General features: G+C 39.5%; 1 protein-coding gene across 2 annotated transcripts in view; it reads left to right on the top strand.

Annotated features, from left to right (window-relative positions):
- The window catches only part of CPVL (carboxypeptidase, vitellogenic-like), a 113,559-nt gene extending 111,509 nt beyond the window's left edge, over nucleotides 1–2,050 (top strand). For both annotated transcript variants that reach the window (XM_012721058.1, XM_012721059.1), the window contains exon 13: nucleotides 313–2,050. In XM_012721058.1, the coding sequence (XP_012576512.1) occupies nucleotides 313–456 (144 nt within the window). In that variant the 3' untranslated portion in view covers nucleotides 457–2,050. The remainder of the gene's footprint in view (nucleotides 1–312) is intronic.
- The last annotated feature ends 22,792 nt before the right edge of the window (nucleotides 2,051–24,842 follow it).

Raw genomic sequence — 24,842 nt, 5'->3', positions numbered from 1 at the left:
GTCCAGAGGTGCAGGGGCGGTGAGAAGATTCACCAGAGACAGAGTGTAGAGCAGAACAGGCCCACTGATGAAGAACACTGCTGAGGGAAACAACCCGCGGGTCAGGAGAGGTCTGCTGCACCATGTGGTCACCTCTAGGGCAGGGATCAAACTCATGCTGAAGTGGCTTTAGCTTCTTAGTGCTGTGCTTTAACCCACTGCACAACCAAGGAGGGCCCAGCTATAAGTATATTTTAATATGGGTTATAACCTTTCATTCATTTAGAATATCTCCTCCTCTAAATTTCTTTTCTTCTTGCTTTCTCCTTTCAGGTCATTGTTCGCGGTGGAGGACACATTTTACCATATGACCAGCCTCTGAGATCTTTTGACATGATTAATCGATTCATTTATGAAAGAGGGTGGGATCCTTATGATGAAGAAACTTTCCTAAAACAAGACACTTCAGGATTTTAACCTCTGAAAATTTTCAAAATTGAAAATGTTGAAAATTGAAAATAGAAATGATTGTCTTTTTTATATCTGAAAACTGTTTCTCATCAATAAAAACTTTTTCCTTGTAACAACCAGGTTCTGTTTTAAGTAGAGATGGTCCCTTACTTTTGTGCATGAGTGGGAGTTGCATCTTCTAACTGAAAGGATGCAAGAATAGATTCTGAAACACCAATCCAGATGGAACTGGACAATGGGCTATCAGGGTCTTCAATAGAAATTTTAATTCCAAGAATATGTGAAAACTGTAATAAATGAGTAAAGTTGTAACAACATTGGCTTCAGTAAGAAGTTTGTTAAAACATGCATGTGAAACTGTCTTGTAAATATTACTGGATAAAACAGTACTGATATAATAGTGATAAAATATTGATATAAAAGTTATAATAGTGGTAGGGCTGGCCTTGGGCATGGAGAAAGTCTTACCACAAAAGGTAATTTGTGTAATTTTTGGAACTAGATGCACATATAAAAGTAATGATGTATGAATTGATGACAAGCAGAGGATCTACCAGAGAATATACTGAATTTGCTTTTTCTTTTTTCTTTTTTTTTAATTTATTGGTCCATTTGAAATATACATATTCATCTAATAGCCTGCAGGCCACATTAGTTATGAGCCATTTTTAATGTGGGTTTTAAATTCTGTACTTCTTTAAGCCAAATAAAGAATAATCTAATTTTGTATAATTGTAGGACTAGCAACAAAAATTTGAGATAATCTGGCATCAAAATAGATTTGTTTATAAATATGCATACATTAGTTATTTTCCAAAATATCACATCTTGGCACATCTTTTCTATTTATGTATCATGTGTTCATATCTCTGAAACTCTCCAGCACATTTGGCTTTTCCACATCATTCATTTCCCTCTCATATTACCCATCTAAGAAATGGCTCATTGGATAACTCAATATAAAAAGTCAAAGCCTGTTCTTGCTGCAAATATTTTACTAATTTCTCACTTGATTTCATTCAGGTTTTTTCACATCCTTTGTTTTTATTCATAGTTTTCATTGTGCCTACATACTACAAGTCTTCAATTCAAATATTGTGTATCGAAAGCTTATTTTAATTATTGCAGAGGATAAAATGGATAGAGTGTGCAAAAATCTGCATATAGCTCCATCTGCAAAGTTGAAATAATCGCATTCAGCCCCATAAATATGTATTGGGAAGCGTACCAACTGTGACTGTGAGATGGGGAGATTAGTTCCATGTGGGTCATGAATGCACTGAATGTTTCTGGATAAGTCATTTCACTGTGTTAACCTCCCAAAGTGTCAAAGAAGATAGAGAGAAGAGGAGATTTCTGAGCTTGCTTCCAGTACACATATCATTTGTGACAGTACTTAATTGGTAAGATAGCATGAAATGACAGAGTCAATCATCATTATTCATGGAGTCTGTATTTTTATTCATCTACTCACTAAAAATTTACTTGAAATCCCAATGCAAATTCTCACTTTTGCAGTCATTCTTGAACATGCAGTGATGAAAAGTTTGAGTAGCCAAATGTGCATGTTCTCAGCTGAATAAACAAGGTTCTGCTCTGACTTCTTATTTCAACCTCATGCTGCAAACATATAACTGTCTTATTTGCTGCTTTTTGTGGGTGGTTTTCTGTTTAACAGGGCTCTGAAGTAGAATGCCAAAGTGCTGTCTAGTACTTCAATAGACAAGTCATGTTTCATTGAGGGAAAATATGTCAGACAGTATTATTCAGGCATGAGCAATAGTGCTGTCCCATGAATTCAATGTTAACAAAACAACAATAAATATTAAATAAGTTATGTTTAAACAGAAACACAAAACAAGGTTATGTCTTGATGGGTTGACAAAAATGTTGTGACCAGTGGCCAGTAGAAACCAAATCTTTTATTTCCGTTAGGAGCAATAGTACAGAATTCCCTAATTCAGTGCTTCCATTGTAGTGAGAGAAAATAACTACAGTTAACAAAGAGAACCATTTCTATAGAACTCTAAGCATAGAGAATAGCACTAATAACTCAATAAATGGAAATTATAGACTATGTCCTTTTTGTCACTTCTCTGTCCCAGGTATTGGGATACTGGGACATACTGGGAGGGGGGCAACCACTTGCTAGGCCTTTCCAGAGCAATCCTTCCCAACACCCTCAAATCCTACCTTGAGTGCTAAGAATACTGACTATGGAAGGTATCCTTAACTTTAAAAGAAGGTAGCTCAGGGCCCTCCCTGGTGGTGCAATGGGTTAAAGCTTAGCACTGCAAAGAAGCTAGCTCCAGCAGCTTTAGTTTGTGTTCAGTCCCTGACTAGGGAGGTGACCCATGGCCCAGCACTCTCCTGCCTCACCCGCTGCCCCCCTCAACAATGTACTTCATCGTTCTGCTCCCCATTCTCTCTGGTAAATCTTCTCACCACCCCTGTACTTCTGGCCTGTACCCCAGTTATATATGCATAAATATATAAATATTTTTTTAAAAATAAGAGAAAGTAGTTCAGAGACTAAAAGAAACAAGTCTTTTAATTTAATTTGAGAAATTCCTTTGTCCTTTTAGAGAGAATTTCCAAAGGGGGTTAATACTTCACATGAGATGCTCTAGATAATCTATGAGGTCTAGGGAGAAAACAGTAGACTCCCTGTGTTGGTTTCATTCCAAATGAGAAAAGAATTAGGCTTTACAAATATTTAATGTCAAGTGGTCACTGTGCCCTCCCAAGTCCAGACATGAGGCATGTCTCACGTGAGCCATGCCACTACTGTCAACAGACAGCTGAAAGGGAGGGTAGGGTGGAAAGGGGTTGAGGAATGAGGTTTCTCATGGTTTGGGTCTGGCATACTGCCAAGAACTGCAACTTATGTGCTGATAGGAAGCTACCAACATGATTTATTGAATAAAAAGAAAACAATATCAATAACTTTTGTTAACACTTTGCTAAGTGATTTGGAATGTACGGTAGGTATCCTGTAGCACACTGATAATCTCATAGTATATTCAAGGCATTGTTGAATCTGAGCATCAGCCATGCATTCTTTCTTAGACAAAATGACAAGTCTTACAATGAGGTGTTATTTTCTGTCATGGCAAGTGGGTATTTTTAATGTCATTTAGCAGATATTTTTTAAAAAGTAAACACAATCTGTCTTCCAAGGTAGAAGTGATACTTTAACAATTAGTGAGAAAGTAATTTCTAAAGAAGTTCAGTCTATAGCAAGAATATTTTGAAAACAGATGTTTGGATGAGCTTCCACATATTGTGCATATAATATAGGGGAAAAATCCACAGTCCTTAAGTCAGGAAATTTTTCAACAAATATTTTTGCATAAAAGATAGATGGGATTGAAAAATGAGTTGGGGGTGTTGATAAAGGTTATCTAATGAGGATTTTCTTCCATTTGGATCTGTATATCTTGGTGAAGTATCTTTTTCAGTTCAGATGGCTTTGGAAACCAAGTCAAAATAAATTAAGCAAATAAGTAGATGTTTGAATTGCTTTATCACAAAGTGTTTTTCAGAAATGACAAAGCATATCCAATGCATTGATCCTATTAAAAAGGTTAACGGTAATACTTCAGGATACAAAAAGATTTCATACCACTAAAAATAAAATATAATTTTAAAAAAATTTACCTTTATGGTATCTTTTTAAAGTTTCCTGCATATAGCATTTAATATTATGGCTTTACTTCATAAGTGAATGAAAGGTTACATTTTTGGTATGCCTTCAGTAGTTTTTAGGAGTAACACTAGCATAAAGATTTGGAAAATACTGTTTAAAGGGTAGAAAAATCTAACTCTAAAAGTAGCCTTAAACTTTATACCAATGTTGTTGAATTAAAGAAAGCAAGGAATCTAACAATGTAATGTGGTTTTGTTTATAGAAAAAAGAGGGACGGAAATGAGGAAAGAAAGAAAAAATGATTAAAAGCAAGAGAGGAAGGAGACATAGAAGATTTATAAATAACAGTGCCTCTGAAAGATGAACTACTAACAGTAGGGGAGAAACAACTTTGGGTTGAGAGCAAGACTTAAATTTGAAGTATAGTTTGAGTTTACACACACACACACACACACACACTAATCTGCATCTAGAATCTCAAAGAATAGAGTCTCAAAGAATTGCCCTTTGGGTCATGTTGTAGGGACTAACTGTGCCCCAAGGAGAGCATTGGGTTCACAGGGCTTGAGCATAAAGAGACAAAAGTGCCAGACACTTGAGAAAAGGAAGGGTTAGAAGAGATAAAAGAGAGAGTCTGGCCACATGTTAGCTGAGATAGAAATTTGGGGTTCTGCAGAATCTGAACTTAATAACATTAACACCCCTCTACCTACTCCTACTGAGCAGAAAGCAGGGCAGAGGAAGCTTGCTGAATGCTGTTGTATACCGCTAACTGTGTGTATGTGCAGTGGGGAAGGGGAATGGGACCTTGGGTACAATGATAAAGAGGCAGGAAAACAGGTAGGTTGCAGTGGGGCTCTCTATTGATATAGCATGGAGTTGGCCTGGAATTCCAACCTTGAACACCTAGAGATTGTCCCATTGGGGGAACAATTAGGCCTCCAAGTTCATTTTATCTGCAGATTCTGTGAATCAAATATAATAACAGCAGCTACCTTTTTAGGGTCCTAAAATGCACCAGATGGTTACCAAGACATCATGAGATGAATAGCTTTTCCAGTTCACAGATGAGGTCTTGCAATTTTACAGATACAAAGAGCTTTGACAGCAAATGGCAGTGTCAGTCCAGATTCAAACCTGGAGTCACCTCCGAAATGCCATCCTCTTTCCACCTAGGAGAAGGGCTGACTCCTGATCCCCCAGCTCTTCCCCACCTGGTGACAGAAATCAATTGGGTAAATATCAAGACTCCATCAGGGGCTAGGGTGTATATCATTATTCAAAATGCACTTTATTTTGGAAGTTGTATAAACTTGATTCTTGGAAACTTTAAATGCAGTATCCACCCAACAGGAACTAATTTAAATTAGAATTGTGGTTTCCTTGAAAATGCTAAGAGCTTTCTTTTAATTACTTATTCATGGGAAATTCTCTTCTCAGGTCTCCAGAAACATGACAGAGAAGTCCAGAAACCAAGGACTGTGCTCCTGTGACAAACTGTTTGACTAGAGCCCTGAGTGACTTTGGAATGTCCAGAGTTCCCTTTCTTTCCTGCAGGGAAATACACCCCCCACCCCCCCACACACACACACATACACAAACACCCATCTTCCTGCTGCTTTAGGTGGGCCTTGGCTATGTCAATAACTATGCCATTTTAGTCTCTGGTTCTGAGGTCAGGAACCATTTCATTCCTCATGTTGGGACTTTGCAGAGCAGACCTTGGTGGAGCCTAACTGCCAAGGCGAGTGGAGGCCTGTTCAATTCTACCATCACACAAGAAGTCTGTGCCCAGGGAGGAAATGTAGCTACCTGCACAGATGTGTTTACATTTTCTTGCATACTGTAGTAGTTATTGCCATTATAATGCTGAAGATTTAAAAAATGTTCAGAAAATAAACCTGAAAGTGATTGATTTTGTTGCCCCTAAGACACAGAGCCCAGGAATTGAAAGCAGGCTGTTGTGATTTATATCCGCTGGACCCCAAGGAAAGACATCTGTTCAATCATTTTAAAGAGATTTTTGGCAACTTCAGGTATGTGACGTGGGTCTGTCTGCATTCCCCCAGGCTCTGTGCACTAGAGTAGAAGAGTCCAGGCCTGTGGTTACTGTTCAAATGGATTTAGCAAGAAAATTCATTGTATTTAGCCAGATCTTTGGGGGTAAATATTAATCTTTTCCTTAAATCTTTCATTTTCAAATTGTTAATTAAAAATATAAGAAGTAATAACATCCTTAAGCAATCCTGCAACATACCCACTGGTAACCACTGAAAACTCATTCCAGGTTAAGAACAGGTGGGCAACCTTGAATTCAGAACGACTAAGACTGTACCCCACCACCACAACAACACACACAAACCACAGTATTGTTACTAGAAAAAAGGGGCCTGGTCGTCAAGCAACTAAGACCCTAAAAATGTCCACCAAATGCAGAAGTCAGAGCTCAGTAAAAAGGATTAAAGCCACCAGTCTCTATATTTTGACATGCAGTGGGAATAGACTTGGGGAATCTTCCTAATTTCCCAGTGAATATTTATAGGTACAAAAGCATAAAACTCATATAGCTCTAGTAAATTTTGCAGATACTTTACATTTTCTTATATAAATAACCAGAGGAAAGAACAGAAGTGCCTGAGAGAATTGAGGCAGTTTTTGAAGAAAAGAAGAAAATCCAGAAACCCATGTTAGCATGTGAACAGAAATACCCAAGAGTGATAGCCTATATTCAGTGCATCATATAAACTTTGTATGCTATGGTACCTATTCTGGGTGCTAGAGGCCTCTAGAAAATCTGGCCCATTCCGCAGTTTAAGACCTTCTACATGGGAAGGGGGGGCATGTGAAGAGAAGTTGGATAACCACTATACTAATAATAGGAATTCTAAGGTACAAATGCTTTCATACCAGGAGAGCAGAGGAAAGGGACTGCCTAATCACTCCCAGGAAGGACTTTTCCATACCAGGAATGGGAAAGATAGTGGAGACGTCCATGACCTGAAGCATAAGTGTTAGGAAAAATGGTGTTTGTCTTCTCTTATTTTTAATCCTCCATCTCTGAGTGTTTATTTTGTTGCAAAAATCTGAATTGGCAGGTAGCAGGACTGATTTCCATAATTTGAATAAGCCCCTAACAACTGGACTTTCATTTTCCCATCTAATCTCTGTAGAGTCAGAAAAAGATCTAGCAGGCTGTCTCCTTTTAAGTCTACCCATCAAATGGCGCTAGCGGCATGTGAAATGGCATTTCTTTATTAAAATCCCCACATGCTGTTCAGTAACATATTGGGCCAGGCTGTCATTTACCAATTTCCCACCTCCCCTGGGAAGAGAAACATCCTTTAAGGAGGTCATTTTGAGATGGTCCCATAGTGTGACTCACTGGAGGGAAATGCCAAAGGCTTTGGGGGAAAAATAAACAAAAGTAAAAAAACATGTTGATTCTATCAAAAAAGAAAGTTCAGAGTGTATATTACTCTGGAAAATTGAAGCTGATCTTGTACAGGAGAGATGGAAGAGTGGAGAGAGGGATTTTGTTTTGTCAAATGATGTAGTTTGTTCAGGAAGAAATTTCACCAGAATGAATTTTTCTTGGTAGGGCTGGGATGGACAGAGGAAAACGGAGCTCTAATAAGTCATGGCTCCCTCAAATGAGCTCCTTCTGTTCCTCCAGTTGTTACTGGGCAGGGAGAGAGCGGCACCACTGAACCCCCAAACCTGCCTTCTCTAAATAGGTTCTGCCATCCATCGCATCAAGACAGAACATATAAGACTTTAATGAAAAGGCACATTAATACAGTGAGTATACAATACAGAAAACAAAGAATATAATTTCTAAATCAAACACCTGAATTTACCCATCCCCTCGTGGGTAAAAGTCTACCCAAAAGTGACTGGTCCAAAGCAAGGCCTGAAAAGCCGCCACAAGACTAAAGCACCTTCGGGTAGGGACCCATAGAAAAGGGTTAGAAATAGCCAGACAAGTCTGAGAGGAAAAGAGCATAATCAAAATCAATATAAACACTGCCACAGTGAACCTCCCCACAGGTCTTTCACCCACATCTCTTTTAACCAGTCCAGGGCCAAGAAATAAACATGGTTTCTTCACATGTCTCCATTTGCTCCATGTGGTTTCTCAGGTCTCCTTCTGGCTTTCCATTCTGCTTCCTTCCTTCCTCAGATTCCTTATCTTCCTTTTTTTCTTCTCAGCTCCACCCTACTGCTGGGTGAGGCAGGGAACCTGGAAATTCTCCTTTTCCTAGGGACTACCCAGTTACACAGTGAGGAACATTTGATGGGTAGACTTAAAGGAAGACATTCTGCTAGCTCTTTCTCTGAGCTACAGAGATAAGATAGGAAAACTAAAGTCCAATTGTTAGAAGCTTATTCAAATTATGGAAATCAGTTCCTTCTACCCCCTCTATTGTTATCTGCCAACTCAGCATTTCCCTCCAGTGAGTCACACTATGGAACCATCTCAAAATCACCTCCTTAAAATATGTTTCTCTTCCTTGAAAAATCTAAACATGTTTTAGGATGGAATCTAAGATCAGGTCCTTAAGTGGTCTAGTTTCTTATATAATAAGCTATGGAAATTCTCTTTGGTCTCATAAATAAACCAAGCTCTAGGTAGCTTTGCTTCTAGATCATATTCTTCCCACTTGATAGAAAGTGGAAGTGCTAGATGCAGAAAGAAGAGAAAGACACACCAGTCCAGGCAGAGCAGACAATTCCCAGCAGTTCCCAAATTTTCTGGGATTTCCAGTTCTCTGTAATTATTTTTCCTCCTTGTGCTGATATGAAAAGAAGTGATAGTTACATATTCCAGTTTGGAAACATTACACGGATGAGAAAAAGAATTCCCATCCTGTGTAATCATCCTGTGTTACTAGGCTACATAACTGTGTTATGGAACTATGTTTCATAATTGTGTTACGCAGTTATAAAAACTAAAATTAGGTGTCTTAAAAAACTAAAAACTGGTGCCAAATATTCCCATGAAATTGTCTTTTAGCAAAAACAATGAAGTTAAGACTGAAGATGCAGAAGGGTTACATTATTTTTTCTTCCTACTTCATACAAATCCCTAAATCCTCAACATTTAGGGGACAGTACCACTGAATGAAAACTAACACTTAATCTAGAGAGGCAAGTGAAATGTGGGCCCAAACCTTGGGAAAGAGCAAAGAACTCCTGGGGGGCAGCATGTGTGCCCACCCCAAAAAAGGCCATGACTCCTGACTTGCCCCTCCTGACTACTCTCCAGACCCTACTTAAATGCAGCAGAAGCCTTGAAGCCCCAAGTGTTGGCATCTTGCTGATGAGCCATTTTCCTCTCTTTGCCTGAAGCCACCGAATAAAGAAAGCACCTTGGTTTCAGGAGTAGAAAGCAGGTGAAACTGAACTTCCCTGGGGGACAGAAGTTCAGCAGTGAGAAAGAATATGGGAGTTGGGACTATTGGCAGTGAATAATTGCTGCCTCTCTCTCTTTTTTTTTTTTTACCAAATTGAGTGATTCTAGGTCTGAATAACTTTCTAAAAGACAAAGTCAAAATGAATGACAGCACAACATCTAAGGAAAAGAGGAGTGTCTAGCAGAAATCAGAGTGAATGTTAGCATTATTTATGTGATTATATAGAGAAGTAAAGACAATTTCTAGAAATAAATTTAAAGAGTGTGTCTTCTCACATCTGCCTGGAGAGATTTCATAAAACCACCATAAAAAGATTCTGTATTTATTGGAGAGAAAACTTGAAGTTGCTTGGGCCTGTCCTTTTGTTTCGTTGGAACTGAATGTACATGTCTGCCAGTACCGCTCTTTCAAACTGTGTCCATGCTCAAGCACCAAGATGACACAATATGCTCCTCTTTCTCTCAGCAAGTGGTCTGGCCTCCTACTTTGCTGGGAAGATCAAAGCAACCCAACACTGCATACCTCAGTTTCTCCCTTAACCTTAACATCCTGCTGCAGTGAGCTACTCACATCCCTCCCCATCACAGGAAAGTCACGACCTCTCACTGAGCTCCCCACCCACAGCTCCAATTTTTCAGATGGAAGCCCAGATTCAGTGTAACAGGGCAGGCCATTTTTCTCTCAAGACCAGCAGCTCTCTTGGTCTCTCTTGGTCTGCTGAGCACATCACCCTTCTTATGATCCGCGTTCTCTGCCTGCTCTTCACTTATTTGCAACCAATGATCAAATCCTGTTTATTCTACATCAGCCTTGTCTTTTGCATCTCTCTTCTTTTCCTTCTGTGTTCCAGACTATTGCATAGCCTGCTGAGGGTTCTACCTGCTTCTAGCCTTCCCATCATGGCCCCCAACCATCAATCCATCTAGACAGTGTTACTGTTTCATTTTATTATGCACAACTATAATCTACTCACTCCATGGCCCTGTGGCCACCCAGTATCTTTAAGCTAACATCAAAGCACCCTGACTTGGAAGGCCTGGTGCAAACTTGCTCTAATCTACTTTTTTTACTTCTTTTACCCACTCAAATATATCCAGTCACTTGAGGACTGAGTACCCTAACCTGTAAATCATTTCTATTTTCTTTGGGGGGGGGTTTCTCTTTCTTCCCATTATGCTCTACAACATGAAATACTGCCCAGATTTTAAAGTTCATTCCAAAGTGTAAGATGCTTTAAGCCTTCCTTTTACCTTGGTTTATTTCTTTCCATTTTTTTCCTGCATTATTTGCCTCACTCCTGTAATGTCTGTTTTTGCCTTGTGTCGGGATAATTTGAAGTTTTCCTTTTTCAAAACCCACCATGTGAGCAGGTAGCAGATTTCATATCTGTTGCTTCAGGGAGGTGAGTGGTAGGATGAGAAGCAGAATTCTGGACTTGAGTTTCTAAGCGTCAGAGACCCACTAGAAGACAGGGTTTGAGAAAAACTGAGTAGTTTCAAAAAACAGGTGAGAACCAGTAGATTAAAGGAGGGAGGAGCAAGTCCAGTAGGTTCTGCTTTTCACAGGGCCAGGTTGGGGCAAGACCCCAGAGAGAAAGAATTTCGGGTGGATCATTTCTGGGCTTTTCAGCCTGGCCCTGAATTCTTGGAACGTGGACACAGCAGCCCCTACGCCACCTCCCCCAGGAATGGGTGGGGGAGGAGAGCAGAATAGTAACTGATCTGAAATTTCCTACTAGTTCAGCAGACTGGGGTGGAAATTTCAATTATTTTTATAGAAAATAAAGAAACTTTATTTCTTATCACTTAAGCTTGTGGACTGATATTAATTCTCAATGTGTTTAATATATATATATAACAAAACTTCACTTGAGGGAGATAATATGACTTCAATTCAAAACAGCATTTGCTGTGCCTACTATGAGTCAGGTATTGTTCTAATTATCAGAGATGTGGCAATAAATGACTGATGGCCCCTCCTTAAAGATATTACATTTTGGTAGGATGGAGATATAGCATAATAAGTGAATGAAATGAGATGGAGATACAGCATGATAAGTGTTATAAATACATCACATAGGGATAAATGGAATCATGTGTGATCATAATGGCTAGCTAGGCAAAGCCTTCCAAACATGCTGAAACCTGAGCAGGGCGTGAAGTAAGAGCAGGAAGGAACCTCACTTATACTGGGGAGGAGCACACTGCACTGCTGACATGCAGGGTAGCACGGGGCCCACTCCCTAAAGAGACTAAAAGTTCAGCAACTCATAAGGAGTTGGTGATGTCAGAGACATGGGAAGAAACAGATCAAGGTAAAGACCTGGGAATTACTCAACTTGGTTTTCCCTACAGAGCACCAAGCATACAATATGTGCTCAGGAATTATTAATTGAATAAAAGATTAATCAAGTATGACTATTTATGCCACACAAAGATGTTAGCAGACATACAAATCAACATTACTGAGCAATGGGCTTGCTATACAATATGCATAAAAACCCATTATTATGACATCAGATTTTAAGAAACAAAAGGGTTTGTATTACAATTCAATTGGCAAGAAGGCAAGGCAACAATTCAGATTTGTTAAGAAATTTCTCAGTTAAGAAAGGGAACCAGGGGCCCTCCCTGGTGGCACAGCGGGTAAAAGCACAGCACTGAGAAGCTAAAGCCACTTCAGCATGAGTTTGATCCCCGCCTGCCCCGGAGGTGACCACATGGCGTGGCAGTCCTCTCCTGACCCGCCCGCTGCTCCCCTCAGCAGTGTACTTCGTCGATCTTCCTGTTCTGCTCCCCACTCTGTCCCTGGTGAATCCTCTCACTGCCCGTGTACTTCTGGCCTGTACCCCAGCTCTGTATGCACAAATAAATACATCTTTTAAAAAAAAAAAAAAACGAAAAAGGGAACCAGGTTGTAAAAGTTAGGGGATCAAGGTTAAGAAAAGAAAGAGTTCAATGTTTATGGCTAAGGAGGGGACTAAGAATGTGGACTGACCTGAAGTACACTGGGGAGTTATAGGGCATAAAGAAGAATGAAGATGTTTTTCGCAGATAACTGTAATTTTAATTTTGTTGATAGGCCCTTCACCTCAAAATAGCCCCTCTCCTCTGAATTTGTAATCTCCAGGCTCCAGCCAGTCTGGAGTTCAACACTTCTGTGTATGCTTGTACTGTATCTTTGTAAATAAGGTACAGGTTCTGAGGCATCCATGAAGGCAATATCAAAGGGAGAATTAGATAAGGTGTTTTTTGTTTTTTGTTTTTTTTTTCAGTGTGTGCTTTTGGGACTAGATGCACTTTAAACACTTAATTTCAGTTCTATAAAGATGCAGGACATAGAAATATCCACGGGTGCATAAGCCAGATAAGACCTCTTTTAAACTTATCATCAAGGCTTCTATTCTTTTGTCACTTATAGTTTATATATTGTTCACATTTGAAACAATACTATGTCCTGTTTTCCTTGTTGCTCATACTGCAATCTTTAACAATATCCATTAGCTGAGATCCAGGGCATCTCTAACTGGTTTCAGCAACTTGGGGAAAGTGATCATAAAGCCACTGACTCTTTCAAGAATACAGGAGGACCTCAGGAGTCACTGAATTTTAGGATTAGGGGAACCCATGGACCCTGTAAACTGAGATAGAGAGACCATGTGCTGGCACCTGAGGCCCTCCACCCCCTTGTGGGCCCTGGATGCAGGAGGTCAACGTTAAAGCTACCTACTGCTATGGGAATCCTTGCTTCTCAGGATACAGGTCTTGGTCATCATTACCAAGATCGTGCCTATAAAGTTCCCCCATTCCATGTGGGCTTGAGACATTGGAACATTCCCTCGAGAGGCATTTGGTTCCTCTTGGTCTCTGATTTTACCACTATTAACTGCCCCCAGCTGTTTCTAATTCTTTCTCTGGGTGACTAATTTAGCTTGATTCAGTGTCTGCAAATTGTGGCTTCTTAAAGGAGCTGATCATTTTGTAACACAATGAAACACAGCTCAAATCAAGTAAAGCCACCTACGACACAACCATAAATTAGGAAACATAAAGTATATTTATTTTCAATGTCCAGGATATAAACTCTTCAACTATGAAAATAAACATTTGTTCATGTTTTTAAAAAGAATACAGAGAAGGCTTAATAGAAATCAGGCCAAAAACCTAAGTTCTTCTCTGATGTGGCCTTGTCTCCTTCCATCTGCTTTGGGGATAGTTCATTCTGGAAGAGCTGTAAAGCCTAAGCTAAAGTGTCTTCAGAGTCCTCAGAAAAGGAAAGGGGCATATTTATGGCCAAAAGGAAAGACTTATTTAAGTGTTTTTGGTATAAATGCAGATTTTACAGGTGAACTACCTTTGTGTCCTGAAGATGCTTTGGGGCGATTGTTGAAGTTGCTTTTGCTCACAAGCAACAAAGTAAATTTATTCACAACTTGGATTACACAAAGGAAGACAAACCTAACGCAGGACAAAATTAATAAAAATAAAATTGAAGAGGAAAGAAAACCTACCGTCAACATTCAGCAACCTCTGTTTGGCTGAGATGATTAGAGGCAGCTGGAGATGATGGGGAGGTGGGTCCAGGTGGGCGCGGCACCTGCAGGGGTGGCAGCAGCTCCCCCTTAGCCTGCACAGTCCCAAACCTTCAAGTCACTTGTAATGCAGAAAAGCATTTCCTTCCCCCAGCTTCTCCTCCTCTATCTCCTGCTTCTTCTTTTCTCTTTCCTTGTAGCAATAGGGACGTTCCAGTTTGTAACCCTTCCAAACCAAGACTAAGTGAGGGAATGGATCAAAACATCAGCATCTAGAAGAGTAATGATGACTCCTCGTCATTCACCCAAACCTCTAGAGTTTAAAGAAAAACTCCGGGCCCAGCCCTCCCTGGTTGTCGAGCGGGTTAAAGCACAGCACCAGGAAGCTAAAGCCGCTTCAGTATAAGTTCAATGCCCACCCCGGAAGTGATCCACGTGGCACAGCAGACTCCTCCTGACCTGCCCACTGCTCCACTCAGCAGTGTATTCAGTACATCTGTCTGTTCTGCTCCCCACTCTGTCTCTAGTATGTCTCTGGTGAATCCTCTCACGGCCCTTAACCTCTGGCCTGTACCCCAGTTCTGTATGCATAAATAAATAAATCTTAAAAAAAAAAAAAAGAAGATCCCGGGCCCTCTGTGGCACAACAGGTTAAAAAACAGCACTAGGAAGCTAGCTGCAACAGCTTCAGCACCATTTCGATCCTGGCCAGGGAAGTGACCCACTTGGCACAGCAGATCTCTCCTGATCTGCCCCCTGGTACCCTCAGCAGTGTATTCAGTACATGCTCCCAATTCTGTCTCTGGTGAAGCCTCTCACCACCCTGCACCTCTGGCCTGTACCCCAGTTCTGTATGCATAAATAAAGAAGTCTTTAAAAATAATAATGAAATAAAATAAGATCCCCCACCCCAGAGATAATAAAAGGTATGTTCTATTGCCTCTATGGCTGTCCTACAATCAGTTCATGGCAGGCTGCTGGATGTTTTGAGTTAAACCAGACCTCACATATCCTCAGTCTAATTCTATCATGTGGCTTCTAATGCCATCACATGTAGCCTGTGGCAACAAAGCTATTTTCCAATTGCTAATATCCTCTCCCTTTAGTACTCATCCTGCCAGAATCATTTATAGTTCCATGTCTGAATCTCCCCAGAAAAAGATGTATATTTCTTAGCAAAACAGTTTTCAGAAGCAATTCTTTCCATAGGGAAGTGAATATAAAAAAATTTATTCATTATAATCAGCACAACAGAGAAGAAATTTAGGTATTTTTAGCTGCATAAAGGAAAAGAATGTTACAGAATTTCTTTGTGTAGTTTTTTTTATTATGGCTTTTATTATAATTTTGACTCACTCCTTTAGAACAAAACACCAGTTTGCTTACCAAACTAACACATTGTTAATGTTTCAATTTTTTCCAGAAGCCCTCAAGAGAAACTCTATCAGCTCTATAAATATAAGGACTTTGTTCTACTATGTTTGACCCTAAGTTCCCACCTCCTTGTAGTTTACCTGGCACTTCATCAGTGTTCATTAACATTTGTCACTGAACAAACTGAGGTACTTTCTAATAGGAAATTCAGAATTTGGCCATCTTTTGCATTTTGTAGTGTTTTGTATGAAATACAATTGTTGCTCTATCTTAGAGTGAAGAATGGAAAGTCTGACCTAGTTTCACTCTCAGGAAGCAATGAGACTCTTAAAATCAATTTTTATCTAACTTAACTTTAAATATGAAAGCCACCACTTGTATTTAGTAATTCAATCCTTTCTTCCATTACACATAAAAATTCTGCTAAGTGTCATTTCAGAAGTCCTTTGTCAGTTACAAGCTAAGTTCTGTCAGCAATAACAAACAGATTGTCCTCTTCCATTATGCCTGAATAGGGGATTCTGAACTCTAATAGAAGGAATAAAATTCATATTAGGTATGCTGAAAAAATTTCTCAATTTTTTTTCATCTGTTGGTGAGCAAAGCAACCATGAATGGATAATTCTGAAAATATTCCGTATCGTTGTAGTCTTAATTATTCTTGGCTACTCGAGCCAGAGGTTGAGCTGACTTAATAGAACTCCAACTGTTGGCCAAATCCCACTTGGGGCTGTGCAGTGACTCAAACAATTTTGTTAAGTCCCTCTCATTTACAATGAAATTATAAATGAAAATCCAGACTGCTCCACAATCTTTTTCCAGAGAGAAAAGTCTGTTCCAAATGTGTTGACAGCTAAGGAGAGAGCTGGTGGTACTCCCAACAGTAAAACTAGGATAAAAGAGACAGAACTGAATACTTTGACTGAAACGCAGATGGAGACCTAAGAGTTTTCTTTGACTTTGAGCTTAGGGAATATGTACCACCAGGAGGTAAAACTAATTTGTAAGAAGCTCAAGCCTGGAGCTCCTAATAGTGCCTTCCTCTGCTTATATGTGGAATTCTTGTAAAAATAAAGCATATGCAGTGAGATCTCCAATGTGCCATTGAAGGTGTGGGGATGGAATTTCCATGTTCCACCTGGTTTGATAGTTTTAAAGTGAATTGCCATGAAATGTGTCCATGATCCAGTAGGGGACTTGTTGATTTGGCTGTCTGAAAAATGAGCAAATCAATGTACCAGTTTTCTTAAATAACTGCTGCTTAATATAAAGTGTTAGTAGTATAAATTGCTTTGTTAACTGCATTAGATGTGATCATATTACTAAAACATAAAGAGTAAAATAAAATTCTTTCCTGACTTCTCATTTTTTCAATTATTTGCAAACATATTCCATGCATATCTTCCAGGATTCAGTGCCACAGAAGGAAATGTGACTCAACAACATTTAAGCTTCTGAGTTAAGTGGATTTGGCTATTGATCTCTTAGCGGCATGAGCTGGGTTATTAGCAATATATTTTGTTAATTTGACTGACAATGAGGTTGACAGTGTAAAAGCATTATGACCAAAAGCAGCTTTGGTTTTTGTCCTTAATTAGAATTTGCACAGCACAGTAGCTTAGATTTGCCAGGGATTCATGCTTAAAGGGATTATATTGAAGCTTATACCAGTGAAATGTTATGAAACAAGTTTGGATATTCACCTTAGGAATGCAACCCCATCTCCCTGCTGGCCAAGATGCTTAAGAATGTTTGAGGATTCCTGTCACACTCTAAGTTGCTGTGAAAGTGGAGAGCAACTGAAGAAAAATCCTCCTAAGTGAAAGGCTGATTGGAAGTTGCCATGGCAACTGTAAACAGGACCCAATCTCTTGCATTTTAGAAAATTCAAACAAGTTTAAGAATTGAAAATAGAATGCTAAAATGATGTGAATATCTAAATATTAAAACGTAGCAAAAGTGCAGTTTAATTAATTAAAGAAGATTAAATCAGAAAACAGAATTATGGGGTGATATCAAAAACTGAAGAAGTCTTCACCCTTTCATCTGGCGGAAGCAGATGGCCGAGATGGGGACAGGAGCAGCCTCTTGGAGCCATTGGCATTGAGCTGGACTGGGCAGTTCTCCAGCCCCGAGGTGGACCCGGGGAATGGCTGATTGAGTGCTGCCCACAAATTACTTAAACTATTTTACAATTAAGGAAAACATGGCTTCAAAGGAAACCCCGCTTCATGAAAGGGGTTTGGAATTAGACCAATAATAAAACTAGACCTCTATCTGAGTGAGGACCTTATGTGTAGTTCTGGCCGTGTCTTCGTTCCTTCCTCAGGAGAAAACCTGAGCACTTTCCACATGAAGGAATATAAGGGTCTTCCCAGTGCCCATCAATGATGCATTCAGAGGCAATAATCACAAATGGGAGAGTACTACCCCCACCCACACTCATCACATTTACATACTCAAGAGGTGATAAAAATCAGGGCTTGAGATGCATGTGGTTCAAGGAATTGATAGATAAGGCGGGGACATACATGGCAATATTTTAGAATGCTTATCCAGTAATAAATAACTATCTACTGACAGATATTCTCTAGATTCCAGAGCATCGTTTAGTGTCATTTCAGTCATTTAGATCCTTACCTAAGAAATCTGGTGGGTATAATTTCAAATTAGAGAAGACAAACCGCAAACACTGTCAGATATATGACTTGACAATACTTTCTTAAGATGATTATTACATGCTGATTTACTGATTAAAAGAGAGGAGAAAATTAAATGCCCACTATTTAGGTCTTCTTATATATATATGATGCATTTAAAAAAAAAAAAAAAACTGGGAAATGAGGGCCTCCCTGGTGGCACAGCGGGTTAAAGCACAACACTATGATGCTAGAAGCAGCCACTTCACGAGTTCAATCTCCGGCCAGGGAGGTGTCCCACATGGCACAGCAGACCTCTCCTGACCTGCCTGCTGCTCCCCTCAAGCAGTGTGCTTCGTTGATCTGACTAATCTGCACCCCACTCTGTCTCTGGTAAATCCTCTCACTGTCCCTGCACCTCTGGCCTGTACCCCAGTTCTGTATGCATAAATAAATGAATCTTTAAAAAAAAACTGGGAAATGAAGCTCATTTTGTGTGGATATGGAAAGATTATGCATCTTTGGGTATCCAAGCAGGAAAAGGGAAATTCATTGTATATTTCAAGCAGAAAAGTATGTCATATAAGGAGTTGGTCTTTAAAAAAAATAATAATAAACCCAACAGCTGGAATAGTTGAGAAGCAAAAAAGCAAAGAAAGTAGCTCTTCTCTAAAGATTGGAAGCCACCACTCTTCGTGGGCTGGATCTTCTGAGTGAAGCTGCCTGCTGATGTTGCTGAGACCACCTCCAGGCTGGAGCAGCAGTCTTGCCCCTGCACGTTCCTACTGCTGCCGGTAGCCGGGGAAATAGTATTCTCTTCCCCCCCTGGAATTTTTGTCAGTGCCTCCCACTGGAAGAACCTATCATGAAATGAGTTGATGAATGAGTCTGGGAAGAGGGTTGGAAGGTATCTGGAAGGATGAACTTGCACCTAGCAAAAGACGAGATCTGATACATCCATCCTCTGATATTTAGAACCAAACATTCCACTGTACTCCATCTAACAAAATGCACCGACATTCTGCATATAGATGAATGCAGGCTCCGCAAAAGGCCAGGCGCACAGCAGGACCACTGTCCTGAGGCAGCTTTAGCTACTGTATTCACTCCAGGTGAGACCAGCCTCTCTTCTCTTGTAGTTAATATTGCACCTTGGATTTTCTATAACCTAAATGTTACATTGTAAAGTTAATCACTAACACACAGTGTTATATAAACAAGCAAAGAAGAAAATATATAAAACTGCTAAAGTTCTTGTTTTTCAGACTGGTAACAAGACTAGATGGCTGGTCATGATAACAGTTGCATAATTGTTGATAATGAGTTTCTTCCAACATTCACGCCATGTTCCTTGTGCCTTAAACCAACACTTCAGTTGCTCGTAATTCTTTCCCAGGAGTAAGACCTAAACCTTCATTTCTGAAGGGTCCAAGTGTTTAGTATTTCTGTAGGTTGCAGTATAATTCCAATAACTTCTCCCATTATTGAAGTAGTTCAATGTAATAAATTTGCTACCAGGTGACTGAATGCTTCCCCTGGGAAAGCACTGGCCTCTATTGTCAGCAGGTGAGGCAGTGACAGGAGCCAGATCAGCTATGATAAAATCAAATTCAACTTGTCGAGCCCACATGCACCTTCCAGTTCTGCCACAATGGCCATGCCCAACACGAGCCTATGGAGCCAGCCAAAGAGAGGCTGGGAAAAATGCTACATCATCCATAGAGCAAGTGGTGCCATCCAACTGACAACCAAGAGCTCACTAGTGGATGCCTTACAGCAAGTATATACACAGGATAGTTCCCACATGGAGAGACCCATTTACAGACCATTTCTTCAGACTCCTTCATCTCCCATATGCCAATCAAACCGTTCATCAGTCATGAATTTGTTAATCCTACTTCTGTCCATTTTTCCTGTCAGTGCTCAGTATTGAAAGAACTTTCCTGACCATATTTCTGACTTGAGCTGAAAGGTTTCAGCTGTTCTCATATACCTGGTGCCATTCAACTTGCAAGGAATTATCTGCAAACCTGCACCAAGCATTTCTTCCTCTGTCAACTGTCAATCCCAAAAGAAGATAGGTGTGATTAAAGAATTAAAATAAATGTTCCTGGCTGGTAAGTACTGCCACTTGACTCTGCCCCTCCAGACCTCACTAACCACTGAAATCAAGGAATTTATTCAATGATGACATCTCCTACTATCGGTAGGTCTCTGAAGAGCCCCCAAATAAGAGTTAGCTTAAAAGATATACCAAGATTGAAGAAGGCTGGCCACAATAAGAGCATTCAGAAAGACCTTTTCCATTTCATTACCATTCTGCCTCCCCATTCTCCTCTGGAGGGGCCAGAGACTATGTTAGCATGACATGGTAATAAGAGTAGAAGCACCAATTCGGCGAAGAAGGAAGAAACTGACAGTGACCTCACCCCTGTGGCAGGCTGCTCCTTGGCTTGGGTTTATCTGAAAAGTAAGGTTTTGATTATCACATGGAATGCAGTTACCAAAAAAGAGTGTGTTTTGTGATTTGAAGTGACTGGACATTCACTTGTATTACTTAAGAATACCTAGAAAACTCATGGAGTGCATCTGAGTTTCCATACCAGTGATGGTAAAGAGACAACTGTACAATGAATTTTTTTTTAAAGATTTATTTATTTGTGCATACAGAACTGGGGTACAGGCCAGAGGCTCGGGGGCAGCGAGAGACTTCACCAGAGACAGAGTTGGGAACAGAACAGGCAGATCGACAAATTACACTGCTGAGGGGAGCAGCGGGTGGGTCAGGAGAGGTCTGCCGTGCCATGTGGTCACCTCGGGGGCAGGCGGGGATCGAACTCATGCGGAAGCGGCTTTGGATTCTCAGTGCTGTGCTTTAACCCACTGCACCACCAGGGAGGGCCTCTACAATGAATTTTTAAAGTTACTGGGACATACAAATAAGCTTCCTTTGTAACTGAATCCTCTGAGACTCATTTCAATGTACTGGGTATAATAGCAAATGATGTGGAAACATACAGAGATGGTGATATCTCTATAAGACAGGAGGCACGACAGTGGATGCCCAGACACATCTTCCCAGGTGCCCAAGGAAACACAGAGTTATGCAGCCATGGCTGGGACAATCATGAGCAATGAGGGCTCCACCTTGGCCTAGACATATGCTCCTGGGTCCATATGCCTTGCTGGGCCTCCTTCACCTCTTTCAGCCCAGAGACTCTGCTAATGTGCCCACACACCCTGGGGTAGAAAACAACCCCAAGATTTCAGAAGACAAGTAAGAAAAGAAATCAAGATGGGAAGTGTAGACATCATTTTTTCTAGAAGTTCCATTGTAAAAAGGAACAAATGGGGGAGCAGTGAAAAGAGCAAGTGGGGGTCATAAACAGATCTTTTTTTTAAGATGCATGGAATAACATGTTTGTATTCTGACTGACGTGGTCCTTTAGAGAAAGGGAGAATCTGATGATGTAAAAGAGAAAATAGCGAGCATGCTAAAGTGATGTGTGGGTGCCTATCCAGGTGAACACACTCAAATACTGCTGGGGAAGCTGTATACTGGTTCAAGCCTTTAAGAGGAGACTTAACTTTACATATCAAAATTATGCGCCTATTGTTGGGCACAACAGTTTGATTTCCAAGAGTTTAAAGATCCTATTTGACATAATTGTGTGCATCTGTGGGCAATGACATATGTTCTTATTAGAACATTGTATGCAACATCAAAAGCTTGTGGATAAACTTAAATGTCTATTGACAGAAGTTGGTTAAATGCCTAGCTGTAGCATGATTGCAGCATTGAAAATGATATTGAGCTACATGTTCTGTTCTGGAAATCTCTCCAAAATTACTTCAGTGAAAAATACCAAGGTACAGAAGAGTGGATGGTATGCTTTCACCTGTGAAAAATAATCAAGGAATAAGATGACACATAAAGGTACTCATATACAAAGCATAATTGTGTATATGTACATAGAACATTTCTGAGAAATGGGACATGTTTCCCATTGGATATTCATTTCTGATGTTTCCATTACATTTTAGGAAGTACATATGTTATTTTTCACTAAACAATAGAAAGAACTTTGCTAAAAAGCAAACAACAAATTTAACAATTTTGTCTGCCCATTATTTTATTAGTGTACAGAAAATTTTGTATGATATTTAAGGGAGAAGTACCACTATCTTCCAGCATTATTTTGGAAGGTAAAGAGAAAAAAATAAATCCTTTCAAAGTGATTTTAAGGAAGTAGTAAATTATTTATAAATAATTTACAAAATAATTTATAAATAATTTACAAAATAATTTATAAATAATTTACAAAGTCTAATTATGTATATCCACAGTAAAAGATCTTTAGTTTCAAGATATATTTTTGTTGGGAAAAGAATATATATTTTTTTGTTTGAAAGTATATATGTTTTGTTGTTTTCCCAGTAACACAAAAGATATCCAGCAAAAACCTGCTGGGTTCAATCAGATCACTAATTAGATGAATGTCAACTCCAAGCACATGGGAAAATGGAATTTAAATACAAAACTCAATCAAGTTTTCCTTCTTTTAAAGCTGCATTTGTATGAGTGTATATCTGTATTTATATTTAACATATATTAGCATTTTTTCTTCTTATGTTTAGTTTGGCAGACAAAACATATGGTGCTATGAACTAAACCAAAAAGTCATTTTGACACAACCGAGCAAGCCATTTAATCACATCAGTTAACAACTGAGAACTTATCAATTGCAAATGGAAAGAAAAATGAGGAAGACAAATTTCCAGATGTAAAAATTATGCTTGAAGCTAGATTTTAAAGCATACCCATAGTAATTAGGAGTATATTTAAAATAAAGTTTCTAGAATGTGAAAAAATATAGAATACTTCTGAAAAGTGAAAGTGGAAATTCATCATTTGTCAAGCCTGGCAGCTTAGAATCTCCTGTTTAGTACTTATTGCACTGTGTCTACAGTGAGGACCTCAGCTGTGACCTTGACAGAAGATGAGGAGGCCCTGAACAGCTTTCTCAAACATCAAGGAAGACTGCACTCCTTTTAATGATTTTAGTGTTAAATATACTGATTTTATTAAAATTTTTTGAAAATGAGCACATTAGGCTACACAATAGCATGTTATATCACATTCCTCTCATTTCCCAAGCAAAAGGATAGTTTAAGAATTAGGGACTCATTTATTTCAGCAGCATGTCTTTTCTTTTCTTAGTTGACTGAATTATTTATTAGCTACATAGTATTCATACCCTGTGTTAAGTGTCACTTCTTTCCCCTTTTGCAGCTGAAGCACAAGTGCATATTCTATTTCATTATCAATTTTAAAGCTCACCTCAAGCTAAGAAAGCAATCATTCATTGTGATGGAATTGCTAGGGTGGTAGAATGTTTTCAATAACATTAGAATTTCATTTTGAATATTAGGTACATCTGCTGCTTTTTTTTGTTTGCTGATAGACAATGATATATAGGCAACATATAAAATCTTCACACTGAGATGCAATTATTTGTAGATCAGATCCACACCTTGACAGGCTTCCAAGACAAGAAAGGCTAAAACTTCGTTTGGTGAAAAAATGTAAACCTGTTTGAATTCAAACAGGAATTGATTGATGGAGCATTCTCATACCTGTATGCAAGTCCATGCAAGATGCTATAGACAAGGATTTTTGTAACTTTATGGTGCTTACGAATCATCTGAGGATTTTGTTTCAACAGAGTCAAATTCACAGGACTGAGGGGACCAGAGACTGCAATTCTGACAAACTGCCAAGTACTGCTGCTGCCGTCAGTCCATAGCCCTCTCTTAAATAGGCCAGTATACACCAGTAGTCCTCAACCCTAGTTGTGTATTTTTGTGGGAAAATGAAAAGAAATATAGATGATCAGGTCCCACTTCAGATTAAGTCAGAATCTCTGAGAATGGGATTCAAGCATTGCTATTTTTAATTGTACCCCAAGTTCTATGGACTTAATAGGTCCCCCTACCCCAAAATTCATATATTGAAGCCCCAACCCCCAATGTGGTTGTATTTGAAGATGGGACCTGTGGGTACTAGATTTAGGTGAGGTCATGGGGGTGGGAGCTCATGGTGAGATAAGAGTCCTTATAAGAAAAGAAGCCAGAGTGCTCACTCTCTATCTCCATGTGAAACATGGAAAGAAGGCAGCCATATACAATCTAGGAAAGACAGGGCTCACTGGAACCACTCTGCTGACACCCCAATCTCAGACTTCCAGTCACTAGAACTGTGAGTAAATAAATATCTTGTTTTAAGACCCATAGCCAATGGCCTGTGAATGGTGGCCTGGGCTAACAAAAACACTTGATGATTCCAATAATACGCAGCCAACGCTGACAGTCATTGCTGTCCAGGTCACTGAGATGGCAAAATCATAACTGTTTTAGGACACTTACAACTTAAGTGGGGAGCTAACACTTGGGACTATAAAAGGCCTAAGTAGTCAGGCATAAGACTGGGCCCAAAGGGTAAGGAGCTTTAAGAAATTCAGAACTGGACTGATGGGAAAAGCAACCAGGGAAGAGAGCTGTATCACTATGAAAAGTTCCTTAAAAATAGCATTTTTTAAAATCAGCAATATAACTTACAATTTCTAGAAATCCAATTTACATTGGGTATACCTGGATAATTCAGGCAACTCTCACATCTCAAGGTCATCTGATAAGCAAGGTCATTCCATTACAACTTTTGTCGTGCAACCTAACATGAGGAAGTGGACATAGAGATTTTCATTATCTAGTCCACAGCAGCAGAA

This window comes from Condylura cristata, unplaced genomic scaffold, assembly GCF_000260355.1.
Source record: "Condylura cristata isolate star-nosed mole 26May11 unplaced genomic scaffold, ConCri1.0 scaffold00005, whole genome shotgun sequence".
Taxonomy (NCBI): Eukaryota; Metazoa; Chordata; class Mammalia; order Eulipotyphla; family Talpidae; genus Condylura; species Condylura cristata.
Note: the sequence above shows the minus strand (reverse complement) of the source record. Positions and strands in the feature narration are given on the sequence as shown.